We start from the raw sequence: 13,495 nt of genomic DNA on the forward strand, positions 1-13,495 counted from the left end.
ATACAAAACTGTTAAGAAAAGAGGGTCAACTTTTCTCAGCAGTTTTCATTAAAATATAGTTAGCTCATTTTTTTTTCATCTTTGAAATTTATGGCTCCCTTTCTTTTATCTTTTTGGATATTTGAAATTCGTTGATATATAATAAACGTATTGACCCCTAAATGTTATACCAAATGCTTCAAGAAATTTCTGTCATTCTGGCTATTAGGAAGGCTTTATAATTTCCCTCAAATTCAATTTTAAAGGAAGCAAATGCCAGGCTATTCTTTGGCTAGATAGACGTGAATATATGAAAGCATAGTGTTATTCTTCCCAAATATGTTTTTCTTATTCTCATTTATTTCACTATATAGAAAAAGAGAAACCTCTCATAATTTATTTCATACTTTGGAAATAAACTCTTTATAAAAAAGCAAATATATATATATATGTATATATATGTATATATATATACATATATATATATACACACACATATATATAGTTGTATGGGATTCAAAATCCATCGTTTTGCTAATAGGCATGCCAGGACCAGCCTTAGATATAGAGCAGTTGCTTACGTGGAAGAGTTTTAGGGCAGCTAGGAATATCTACTACCCCTCACAGGGAAAAAAGAAGAGAAAAGAAAAAAAGAAAAATTCTCCAGGGTCACCTGGGTGGCTCAGTTGAGTAAGTGCCCATCTCTTCATTTTGGCTCCAGTCATGATCTCACAGTTCATGAGACTGAACCCTGAATTGGGCTCTGTGCTGACAGCACGGAGCCTGCTTGGGATTCTCTCTCTGTCTCTGCCCCTCCGCTGCTCATTCCCTCCCTCCCTCTCTCGCTCTCTCTGTCCCTCCCTCCCTCCCCCTTCCCCAAAATAAATTAATAAACTCTAAAAAAAAAAGTCATTTAGGGGCGCTGGGTGGCTCATTTGGTTAAGCAGCCGACTTCGGCTCAGGTCATGATCTCATGGTTCGTGAATTCAGGCTCTGTGCTGACAACTCGGAGCCTGGAGCCTGCTTCAGATTCTGTGTCTCTTTAGCTCTCTGCCCCTCCCCCATTTGCGTGTGCTCGCTCGTGCTCTCTCTCTCTCTCTCTCTCTCTCTCTCACTCTCTCTCAGAAAATAAATAAAACATTAAAAAAATAAAAATTTAAAAAAACATCATTTAGGGCGCCTGGGTGGCTCAGTCAATTAAACATCCAACTTCAGCTCAGGTCTTTTTTTTTTTTTTTTTTTTTCCAACGTTTTTGTATTTTTGGGACAGAGAGAGACAGAGCATGAACGGGGGAGGGGCAGAGAGAGAGGGAGACGCAGAATCGGAAACAAGCTCCAGGCTCCGAGCCATCAGCCCAGAGCCTGACGCGGGGCTCGAACTCACAGACCGTGAGATCGTGACCCAGCTCAGGTCTTGATCTCATGGTTTGTGAGTCCAAGCCCTACATGGGGCTCCATGCTGTCAGTGCGGAGCCTGTTTCGGATCCTTTGTCTCCCTGTCTCTCTCTCCCTCACTGACACTCATTCATGCTCTCTCTCTCAAAAAATAAAAATTTTTTTAAATCTTTTAAAAAATGACATTTCAAAAGAAAAACCCAAATTCTCCTCCAAATTGGCACTCATAACCTAAAATCTCTAGGACAGAGATTCACTCCCATAGCAATAAAGGTTTCTTCCCTGTTAAAATATACTTTGTTCCCATTTGTACTGTAAATAACAGTAAACCTTTATCAGACATTGGGAGTTTACAAACTTTTTTTTTTTTTTTTACTTTTTAAAAAATATATTTATTTTGAGAGACCACTTGTGTGGAGTGGGGGGGGGGGGGGCCAGAGAGAGAGAATCCCGTGCCATCAGCCTAGAACCTGACGAAGGGCTCCATCTCATGAATCATGAGATCACGAGCTGAGCTGAAATCAAGTCAGATGCTTAACCAACTGAGCCACCAGGTGCCCTTACAAACTCTTTTTTTTGAAGGCAGGAAGAACAAGAAACAGATAAGCAGATTTGGACAGATGCTTGTGAAAATACCAAAGATAAGAGCCTCCACAATTTTACTTGGAGTTGGCAGTAAATAGGAAAATCTGTTATGTTTGTTACAAAGAGAAAAAACAAACAAGATCATTTTGCCTTTTATATGAATGGTATATGAAGGTATGGATGAGAAATAATCTAGGATCCAGTATTGATTATCACTCTTTCCCTATCTCCTCAACCACAGGAGCCCATTTCTGTTCTTTTGAGCATCCTTCATAGTTCAGACCATATTCTTTTGTCCCTGGCCACATTTGTCATCCTACCTTGATAGAGCCCCATGAAATTACAAGAATTTGTCCACCCCGTGGAGACTTCCTTTAATATCCCCCTTGACTTTCTCTGACTGCTTGTATTTTTTTTTTTTTTGAGAGAGAGAGAGAGAGAGAGCATGAGTGGGGGAAGGGCAGAGAGAAAGGGAGACATAGAATCTGAAGCAAGCTTCAGGCTCTGAGCTGTCAGCACAGAGCCCGACACAGGGCTTGAACTCATACTGCAACATCATGAACTGAGTCGAAGTTGAACACCTAACCGATTGAGTTACTCAGGCACCCTTGACTGCTTGTGTCTTTTTAAAACTTTTTTAATGTTTATATTTATTTTTGAGACAGAGAGAGACAGAGCAAGAGCAGGGGAGGGAGAGAGAGAGAGGGAGACACAGAATCCGAAGCAGGCTCCAAGCTCTGAGCTGTCAGCACAGAGCCCGACGCGGGGCTTGAACTCAGAAACCGCAAGATCATGATTTGAGCCAAAGTCGGACATTCAACCGACCAAGCCACCCAGGCGTCCCAGTGACTGCTTGTATTTTTAAATTTGACTTTCTTCTTGTGTTAGTGTTCTCCCCTACTTTTTAAAAAATTCAGTCTATGATCACTTTCTCGTCTTCTCTCAGATTGTCTTTCTAAGCCTACTGTGTCAATAAAGTTTTCCTTTCATACCTTTCCCCAAATCCTGGCTTTGACAGTTTCTTCCATTTCCCCCAACCAGAAACAATAAGTAAATATCATTTTCTAATGAAGCTTTGGGTTTAGCTTCCACTCCATTGTTGTATTTAGATGAATTTGACAGTCTGCCCCTAGGACATGAACTCTGTCTCTTTCTATCTTGAATAATATTGAGTGTACTCTCTGTGCTCAGTAATGGTAACTCTTAAAAGTATAATAAACGACCACTTGGGAAAGTCCATTTTCTTAATCAGCAGATCACATTTTATGATAACATTCTAAATTTAATATTTAGCATTTATCATGTACTTACATTCTCAGAGGTACTAGACATTTCACACAGAAGTGGTCCCTGTTGTCAGAGAGCTTCCATCATAAAAGGTTTTGACTTACAACACAGATACAGACTGAAAAAACCAGTTTTCAGCCCCTCACCCCCCTTTTTTGTAGCACCTTTAATTTGAAGAAATTCAGACACTTTAGCAAGGCATGAAAAATACATTGAGGTAAAAAATGAAATCAGAGGCTTATATGATTTCTCTTTTCTTAGAATGTAGGGATAGTTTCATTACATATGAAGAAAATCCTGGGCGCCTATAGTCAATTGCCAGAGATTAAAAGGAGGGCAGGAATCTCCGAGGAATGGTGGGTACTGGGAGATAATAAAGTAGTAGAGTGTAGGCTCTAAAATCAGACTTAGATTCAAATTCCAGGTCTACTTGCTAGGTGTGTGACCTTGAGCGGGTTACCTAACCTCCCTGGCATTTGATTTGTTTGCTTGCAAAATGAATGTAGTGATTATCACCTCATGAAAGGGTGTTGGAATTGAAATTATTAAGTTATAACTATTAACCAGATTTAGGATCTTTTCACTCAAAATCTGTTGTTTGGTTACAGTGTGTTTGCAGAGTAAGATTGTTCTCTTATTGCAGAATAAGAGAAGTGTGCTTGTAACCCAGAATTATTTCACAATATGTCTTGTTTGCCCTTTATGTTGATGTATCATATTTCTTGCTCCTATTAGCCCCCTTTTATAAACTATTATTTTAGCTTCTCCACTCTAGATTTGCCTTCCTCTATTAACACAGAAGTGAAAGCTACCTTCCTGATAAATTTTCTCAACTAATTTTCAAGGTGTATAATAGGAAGAGGGCAGGGAGAAGCGCTCCTGGAGACATTGAACAATTAATTATATTGTAATGGAGCTATAGAGGGAGGAGTGGATGACTGGCCCAGAGAAAACATGATTTCTCTGGTGCCAGGATTACACTCTGAGGCATTTCTGCCTATCTCCACTTTGCAAGGCACGGTGCCAGTGAGAACAGCAGTTAGTACACCCATAGTGGGGTTTACTAGCTTCCACACCGTGTTCGGTGGGTTCTTAACTTCAGGATGAGGAATTAAATTTTTTACCCAGCAGGAAGTGATTGCCATTTACTGGTTTTTTTTGTAGCAAAGATCTAGCTTGGGATACGAGTATTCCAGAGATGTGCTGTCATAAGGAAGGAGATGCTAACAAATGTTGCTCACTGGAGTCAAGGAAAGGCAGTAAAATGCATGTATGTATGTGCATAGCCAGGAACCTGGGAAAGAATGTCATGCCTTAGACTTGACAGCACAGTGCTCTTAGGCATTTCTTTTCATCTTCTTCCATACCTGCTGCTGGACACTCCTGTGTTTCCTTTCTTCTCTGTCAAAATGAATTGAATTGCTCCTTTTAAAGCACAGCTACACTGATCACCAGCAGCCTGGGTGCCCGAGCTGCCAACACACCTTACCCCACATAAATGAAGACTAGAAAAAATGATCTCCGTGATAGAGGCATTCCTACTGCCCATGATGCTAGGCTCCACTGATACTGGCACAGCTTTACTTGGTGGCGGGGGGGGGGGGGGGGGGCGGCCAGGTAGGGAATGTGGGGCATGTGCCTAGTTCAGAGTTAGTAGTTACCATCACTAACAAAATTTTCAAAAGCCCAGTGAATCTGCCTGTACAGAGGTCTGATAGACTAGTTGATAAATTCTGAATATACGTATTTGCTTGATAACATTATAGTATTCCTGAAGGCCTGATACTCTGATGGCTACACTACAAGTGGTCATGTTTACAATCAGTGTTGACTGAGCTCCTTAGAACCCAGAAAGTTGGGGCTCCTGAAATCAGGCTTAACTTCACACCTTTCCAGGCTACGGAGATTATATGGAATGGTAACTGTGACAACACTTTGAAAAAATAAGAAGCTCCTTGTAAATGTTTGATATTGTGATTTTTATTGAAAATATTTGTTTTTTAGGGGACAGTATTTATTCAAAAACAAACCTCCTGATGGGAACGCTCCTCCCAACTCCTTCTATAGAGCACTTTATCCTAAAATTATACAAGACATTGAGGTAAGAATCTATTTATATTTGGATATTTGCCAAATACTAGAGAATCATCAGCATTCTTCAATAACAGAATTGTTACAGCAAACCCATTAAGGTTTATTAATGTGGGTTAAAAATCAATTTCTTTTAAGTAAATAGGGTAGGTAAAATATAGTAAATTGCCAGGCAAAATTTTTAAAGCTTTTAAAGATTGTTTACTGGTAGATAAGTAGATGAGAGAGAGAAAATGATATCTTCATGCAATAGCACTGAGACTGTTATGATACTCCAATATCTTACGAATTGAGCCTTCCTGGAAGTTCACTGGTAGAAATGGCCACCACATAGGTATGGGGAGCACTGAGCATGTAACCTCATGAAGAGCACAGCTTGCCCTCTGTTGCCCCTTTTCCACCAGGTTTATCATTTAATTGAATGAGTTATATGCAGGAGAGTTCTAGAAAGTAAATCTTTAATAACTTTACAAATGAAAAAATGTTATACAAATTTAAACAGTGGTTTTTTTAAAACATATTTTGAGTTTGCCTTAAGTTCTATATAGTTAATAGAGGGAAGCACTGAGCATTTGTCATTGGTTGCCATGAAAGTCAGATAAGGATTTAGTGCTGGTCCTTTCCTAATTACTTTTTATTATTCCTTCTCCCAGACAATAGAATCTAACTGGAGATGTGGAAGACATAGTTTACAGAGAATCCACTGCCGAAGTGAAACAAGCAAAGGAGTTTACTGTTTACAGTATGATGATCAGAAGATAGTAAGCGGCCTTCGAGACAACACAATCAAGGTGAGGTTTGTTCAATAATGGGAAGATGGCTGAAGGAGAAGGGTGTCCACATTAATAAAGCAGTCCCAGCATCATCTCTAAGTATTATTTCCAGAAGGTAAATGAGAGTTTTAGGTTGTTTCCCATCCTGAAGCCAGAATCATTTCCTTAAAGGACAGTTACTTGCTTTCTGCCAGAAGCATGTACAAATGGATAGTCCTAGGGTTAAATTCTCTCCTTACAGTGTGCTGAATGTGCTATTACTCCTTTAGGCTTCACATAATTATAGGTTACCTCTGTTCCTTAATGAAAAGGATAAAGTCTGCACTAGTATTGAAGCCACCTATATGTGTGTGTGTGTGTGTGTGTGTGTGTACACACACACACACACACACACATACATATATATAGGTGCTTAGCTATACCTATAGAAAAGAATGCATTCCACATTACTCTGGGCTTTGATTCTTTAGAGGAATCAAACACATAGTAGAGCCAACAAGTCTCAGCACCACCCCATTATCACAGTGATCAAAAAGATCTTGTTTGCCATCCTAGATCTGGGATAAAAGCACGCTGGAATGCAAGCGAATTCTCACAGGCCATACGGGTTCTGTCCTGTGTCTCCAGTATGATGAGAGGGTGATCATAACTGGATCATCGGATTCCACAGTCAGGTAGAGAATTCCAAATGATCTTTTGAACTCTGGAATATCAGATCTGCTCTGTTCTTTGTCATAGATAGTAGTTTTGCTGTATGTAGCTGCATGAACGCAGTTCTGAAACTTCATAACTAAAGAAGAATAAGCCATCAGCTCTCCACATCATTGTGTCCACCTAGAAGTAGAAAACTTGATTTAGGAACGATTAAGGCAAGTTTACATTTTTGCACATTGAAGAAACTACATATTCTGTTTTAATTTGGGAAAATCATCAATTATAAAAACTTGGTAAACCTTGTGCATGCCTTACAAAAACCACCTCGCAGGGGAATGATGTGAATGGAATTAAGCCTCCTTTCAGGTGGTTATAACTGTGGTACAGACATGCATTACCTCCTTTAAAATGTGTACAGGTGAACAATGCTCTCTCTTTGCCAGCCCCTCCCCTGCTGTCCCTGCAGTTTTTAATTGCAAGCTTTACTCAGGGAGGGGCCTTCAATTTCCAGAGGCGTTAGTGATTTGATGACACAGCCATTATGCTGCTGGAGTCCAGTGTAGCTTGAGTTCTGGGTACCAGCAGCACTGCTGGAAACCTCTGTTAGGAATTTTGCCTTAAGCTAAAGGATTTTCCAAACATAATGCATCAAAAGTAACTTTAAAAAAAATTAGGAAAAAAAAGCAGTTAACTGCATTGTTAGATCCTCTGAAGTTAAATGTTTACCAATCCAAATTATCCTCTGTGAATAAGAAAAGGCTGTTCCTCTTTCTCGTCTTTTGACTTAAAGGCATAGCAAACTCAGTTCTTATAGTTATCGACATTTAACATTTATTGATGCTCTGGAGTGCCTCAAGGAAGCTAAACATTGTAGAGGCTAACATCATTTACAGGATAAGGGACAAAATGATTTTCTAAAAGATGGGGTTAAATTGGAAAAGGAAATAAAATGTGTTATGAAAATCAAAGTAAATACACAAAAACAGAGTAATCAAAATACATCATCACACAAAATTCTCAAGATATCCAAAGGTCCCACACTCTGCTGTAAGCCCCCATTTACACTGTGGCTATTTTTTTCCCTTATTTTCTTTAATGTTTATTTTGTTAGAGAGCAAGTGAGCACGGGCATGAGCGAGCAGGGAGAGGGGCAGAAAGAGAGGTAGAGAATCCCAAGCAGGCTCCATGCTCATAGCACAGAGCTTGATCCCATAAACCTTGAGATCATGACCTGACCTAAAATCAAGAGTCAGACACTTAACCAGCTGAGGCACCCAGGCACCCCTGGGGTGGCTATTCTTGATCTCTACCCCCATTCAAGGCACAGAAATGGAACTTTAGACTTAAGAGTATAGGTCATCTTGGGCCTGGCCTGTATGGTAAAATTGAAGATCCAGGGTTATCAAGCTCAAATCCACAATACTAAGACTCTTACAGAAGCTTCTTGGCCTGAATCAGTTCTATTTCCTGAGGGCTATCCGTGGGACACTAATGCTACTGTCATTAATCAGATTCCTACTTAAAAATGTATCTCATTAGGGGCGCCTGGGTGGTTCAGTCAGTTAAGCGGTTAAGCATCTCATTCATTCAGCTCAGGTCATGATCTCACGGTTCCTGAGTTCAAGCCCTGCATCAGGCTCTCTGCTGTCAGCACAGGGCCCGCTACAGATCCTGTCTCCCTCTCTGTCTCTGCCCCTCCCATGTTCATGCGTACTCTGTCTCTCTCCCTCTCTCTCTCTTTCAAAAATAAACATTAAAAAAAATGTATCTCATTAAAGGCATCCGATTGAATGTCAGAAGTTTTGTAATAATCTTGAAGTCTAGGCCCAATTAGTAGGTGACAGTGGTTGTATCCTCATTCTTACCCTTCTCCCATATAACTCACCCATATTTCAAATAGTGTGTCTTAAGGATTTCACATTGGCAGCATCCTGTCCCTCTCCTTGTCCTACTCTCCTAGTCCAGCCCTCTATCTATCACTTCCCTGTGGTCCATCAGAACTCTTTACCTCAGCTCAGTCCCAAAGCTACAAGAGGGTAGAGCATAACACTAATTATGAAAATGAGGCAAGATGAGTGGGGAATGTGGTAGTCAAATAGATCATAGCCAGGAATATCATCGAAGCCTCAGATAAGCTTCTTAATGTTGTTTGTTCCAGGGTATGGGATGTAAATACAGGTGAAATGCTAAACACCTTGATTCACCATTGTGAAGCAGTTCTGCACTTACGTTTCAATAATGGCATGATGGTGACCTGTTCCAAAGACCGTTCCATTGCTGTATGGGATATGGCCTCCCCAACTGACATTACCCTCCGGAGGGTGCTAGTCGGACATAGAGCTGCTGTCAATGTTGTAGACTTTGATGACAAGTACATCGTTTCTGCGTCTGGAGATAGGACTATAAAGGTAATGAAGCATCTTTTGATAAGTCTCCAATTTAGAGTAAGGGTGTTCATATGAAAATCCAATCAAGGGAAATTTCATATTTAAATGTCCATATGGAGTAGTTTAATATTTAATTCAGATACTAGTCTGTTTGTAAGAAGGCGATGAATGAGACAAGCGGTGTGAAATTTTTGGTTAGGTATCTTAGTCCTATAGATAATGGTGAGTGTGAGAAGGCCAGGGGTAAACTCAGCTTCTAGAAAATTTGTCTGCAAGACCAGACTAATAACTCCATAAGAATAAATCAGTTGGAAGAATTCTCACGTTATAGCAGCCAGCTACAAATTAGCCCTGTGTTATTGAGAATTAAACTTGTCTTTTTTTTTTCTTTTCTTTTTTCGATTTGGTTTGGTTTGAGAAGTTGACTTCCCCCTATTGGCTCAGTACTCTTTTCTGCTTCCCCAAGACTCCAATTGCCCTAGATTTTACTAGTAAAAGCACCAAATCAACTGCCAAATACTATTTCTGTTTCAGGTATGGAACACAAGTACTTGTGAGTTTGTAAGGACCTTAAATGGACACAAACGTGGCATTGCCTGTTTGCAGTACAGAGATAGGCTGGTGGTGAGTGGCTCGTCTGACAACACTATCAGGTGAGCAGCAGGTGCCTTTACCCAGAAGGGATCACTATTACTCTGCCATTCATTGTTTGCACACGGATCAAACAAATCTTCAAGTGTGTTATGTTTATAATAAAGTGTTTTTCCTTTCTTGTTTTTTTTTTTTTTTAAAGATTTTTATTTGTAGAGGTTCCTGAGTGACTCTTGGTTAAGCATCTGACTTCAGCTCATGTCTTGATCTCCTGGTTTGTGAGTTCAAGCCCCACATTGGGCTCTGCACTGTGGTGGTGTGGAGCCTTCTTGAGATTCTCTCTCTCTCTCTCTCTCTCTCTCTCTCTCTGCCCCTTCCCCACTTGCACTGTCTCTCTCTCTGTCTCTCAAAATAAATAAATAAACTTAAAAAAATTTTTTTTTATTTTTACCCCCAATGTGGGGCTCGAACTCACAGCCCAGAGATCAAGAGTCACACGCTCTACCAACTGAGCCAGCCAGACACCCCAAATGTTTTTCCTTCTGTAGCTTCTTATAGGCCAAAAGTTTGAAAAAAAAAAAAAATTGTCCTAAGCAGAAAGATAGCATAGCAAAGCCTTTTATTGATGTGTTTCCATTCTATAATAGTTTCATTACCAGATATACTTATTTTAAAGGTACTGCTTGAATGAGGAAGTGGACAAGAGTGATAAGTAAATGGAGGTTGAAGGCCCTCCTCTTTAAGCTCTTCCTGTGTGCAGTTGCAAAGTCCTACTAAGTAGCAAAAGGCCTTTTTTTCACCAGTGTTCTAACAAAAAAAAGAAAAACTATTTTTTCCCTACTAGAAATTGTGCATTTTGTTTTCTTAGCATTACGTAATTATCCATAATTTGAAATTATGAAGAATCCACAGCTTAAAGTACTTTTTTGGTGTTTTCATCTTCACAAAGATGAATGACACAGATATGAATAGAATTTGGAAGATTTATGAATCCTTTTCCATTCCTTCAAATAGTACTAAGAGAATGAAAAGGCTATTAAAAAAACAACGGATAGAGCTATTGTCACATCTAAGGAAATTGTCCTTTCATTTGCCTTGGTCTGGAAGCATATAATTTTTTAAATTAATATATGAAAGTTTTTGAGAACTTGCTTTTTGTTTCCATTATATGAGAAAGACTGTCCTGGACAGTGGGTAAAAGCAGAGAGTGTCCTTACTAACAGACGTGGACATGCTTTGTGAGAGCAGGATATCACTGATACCCTGCATCTCATTCTTAATAGTGATTTCAGGAAGCATTACTTCTCTTGGCTTGGATTTGTCCTTCACAGGCAACTGGGGACATTGAATTCATCCTTTTTATGCCTTGGGGACCCTGGTTACAGAATTATATAAAGCATCGTGCTTTGAAAATATATATTTCATTTGAACTTAAATCATAATTCTTCTGCCTGAGTTATACAGCAGAAAGGAAATAAATTACATTGAAAAGAGTACATTTTTGTATGATTGTTGATTGATTTTATGTTTGTGGATTTTTTGAAGACATACAAAGTGTATTATTATAACATCCAAAGCTTTAGAAAAGAATACACGAAAGTTCACTCAATTTTCTCTTCCAGATTATGGGACATAGAATGTGGTGCGTGTTTACGAGTGTTGGAAGGCCATGAGGAACTGGTGCGCTGTATTCGATTTGATAACAAGAGGATAGTGAGTGGGGCCTATGATGGGTGAGTTTGCTAACAGGGTTCAAAAAAAAAAAAAATGTACATCTTGATCCCTCCTGCCTGAGGATGTTGAATATAGTCTTCCCTTGACTCTAAAAGATTATAAATTTCATGGAAGCGGTCTGATACGATATTTCTTGTGCCTAATCTATATATTCACCTTTGCTTTGTTTAAATAAACTTTTAAAAAGAAAAAGTATTTATTTTGAGAGAGAGAGCAGGGAGGGCAGAGAGAGAGTCCCAAGCAGGCTCTGTACTGTGAGCCTGGAGCCCAACGCAGAGCTTGAACCCACAAACCATGAGATCATGACCTGAGCCAAAATCAAAAGTCAAGACACTTAAGCAGCTGAGCAAGCCAGGCACCTCTCTTGTTTACTTTCTTTTCTATTATTTACTATTCTCCTCTTTTCTTTCCTTTTCTTTTCTTGTTTACTTTTCTAAAATGTTCTTCCCAGTCATTTAATTGTACTTGTTTGCTCCTGATTTTCATTAATATAAGTTATTTGGTTATACATTTGTCTGTTTTACTCTATAAAGCAATGAACTGGAAAAATCCCAGTATACCAGGATATGTGTATAAAATAGTGACTTATTAATAAAATTGAAATATTGGAGGCAGTATCTTTGGGGCACAATGTGGTAAGGTCCTGAATTTTTATCTTTTTGAGAAATTCTAAAAGTGCAGCTCTCTTGTCTTCACTTCTCCTAACATTTCAGTTACAACAAGTTTAGTGATCTTTATTTTCTTTGGTCTAATAGCAATGGTACTAGCATCCATTCATGTTGTGAGTGTGTACCATGTCCAGCAGTGGTAAGCACACAGTAAACTCTTAACGAAAGTATATTCACTTAAAAGGCCTCCTTATCATTTCTTCTTGTCAGGGTGCCTAACATGGGGGAGTGGAAGGCTACAGTTCAAATACTGGCAGCTTTTAAGTATCAGAAGCTGACTTACAGGTTGATCTTAGTTTATGAGCTGGCTTTACTGATTAAGACAACTCAAGCTGCAGGAAGCAGAGCTTCCTCTGCTTTGAGTCAGCCGTCACTGTTCTACCCTTGGGAAATTGTTCAGGGTGTGATGACACATTCCAGCTAGGTTATATTTTCTCATTGCCCCGGTTTTGATCTGTTCCCACCTTTCTTGGGTTTTATCTGTTGTTTACCGTGAGAAGGCATAACCATATGTTTGATTTTTAGAAGGGCTAAGCTTTTCTTACTTAAACTATGAGAATTTGCTTATATAAACTCCAGAGTTCAGGGGCGCCTGGGTGGCTCAGTGGGTTAAGCGTCCAACTTTGGCCCAGGTCATGATCTCACAGTTTGTGAGTTCGAGCCTCTCATCGGGCTCTGTGCTGATAGCTCGGAGCCTGGAGCCTGCTTCGGATTCTGTGTCTCCCTCTCTCTCTCTCTGACCCTCCCTAGCTCACGCTTACTCTCTCTCTGTGTCAAAAATAAAAATAAACTTTAAAAAAAAAAGTTTAACTCCAGAGTTCTTCAGTGAGTTCCAGTCCTCTGGTACACGTGACCTGGGCCATTCTCAGAATTGTAGGTTTCTAGGCCTAAATAATCTGTTATATCATTAAGAGGTCTAGTATGTAAGATCTCTTCCTGGCCCCAAAATATGGTGTAAATTTACCATTCACTATCTTCAGCTTGGTTAAGGCTAACCTGTTCCTCATTTTTAGGTTAAATTTGTACTTTTTCCCCTGTTGAGACCAATAACCTTGACCCAAGAATGAATGCAAGGACCAAGTCTCCAAAAACAAAAAAGTTTTTGTATATTCTTATGAACTGCATTTGTCATATAAATTACTTTCACCATACATATTTATTGCCGTGACTTTGTGCTGTTCTTCCTGTGGTCCCTTAATTTTGCTTTTAATCAAGATTTTTATCCCATTTTTGATCTTTAGAAAAATTAAAGTGTGGGATCTTGTAGCTGCTTTGGACCCCCGTGCTCCTGCAGGGACGCTGTGTTTACGGACCCTTGTGGTAAGAGCCTTGAGGGGGCTGGGGAACAGGA

At 39.5% G+C, this 13,495-nt stretch overlaps 1 protein-coding gene across 6 annotated transcripts in view; it reads left to right on the plus strand.

Moving 5' to 3' along the window:
- Positions 1-13,495, plus strand: part of BTRC (beta-transducin repeat containing E3 ubiquitin protein ligase) — a 183,981-nt gene that overhangs the window by 156,803 nt on the left and 13,683 nt on the right. For all 6 annotated transcript variants that reach the window (XM_040486216.1, XM_040486217.1, XM_040486218.1 and 3 more), the window contains 7 exons: positions 5,251-5,347; positions 5,991-6,128; positions 6,666-6,784; positions 8,923-9,172; positions 9,686-9,804; positions 11,365-11,475; positions 13,386-13,464. In XM_040486216.1, the coding sequence (XP_040342150.1) occupies positions 5,251-5,347; positions 5,991-6,128; positions 6,666-6,784; positions 8,923-9,172; positions 9,686-9,804; positions 11,365-11,475; positions 13,386-13,464 (913 nt within the window). The remainder of the gene's footprint in view (positions 1-5,250; positions 5,348-5,990; positions 6,129-6,665; positions 6,785-8,922; positions 9,173-9,685; positions 9,805-11,364; positions 11,476-13,385; positions 13,465-13,495) is intronic.

Source organism: Herpailurus yagouaroundi, unplaced genomic scaffold (assembly GCF_014898765.1).
Source record: "Herpailurus yagouaroundi ecotype Mexico unplaced genomic scaffold, PumYag 163, whole genome shotgun sequence".
In the NCBI taxonomy this organism is placed as follows: Eukaryota; Metazoa; Chordata; class Mammalia; order Carnivora; family Felidae; genus Herpailurus; species Herpailurus yagouaroundi.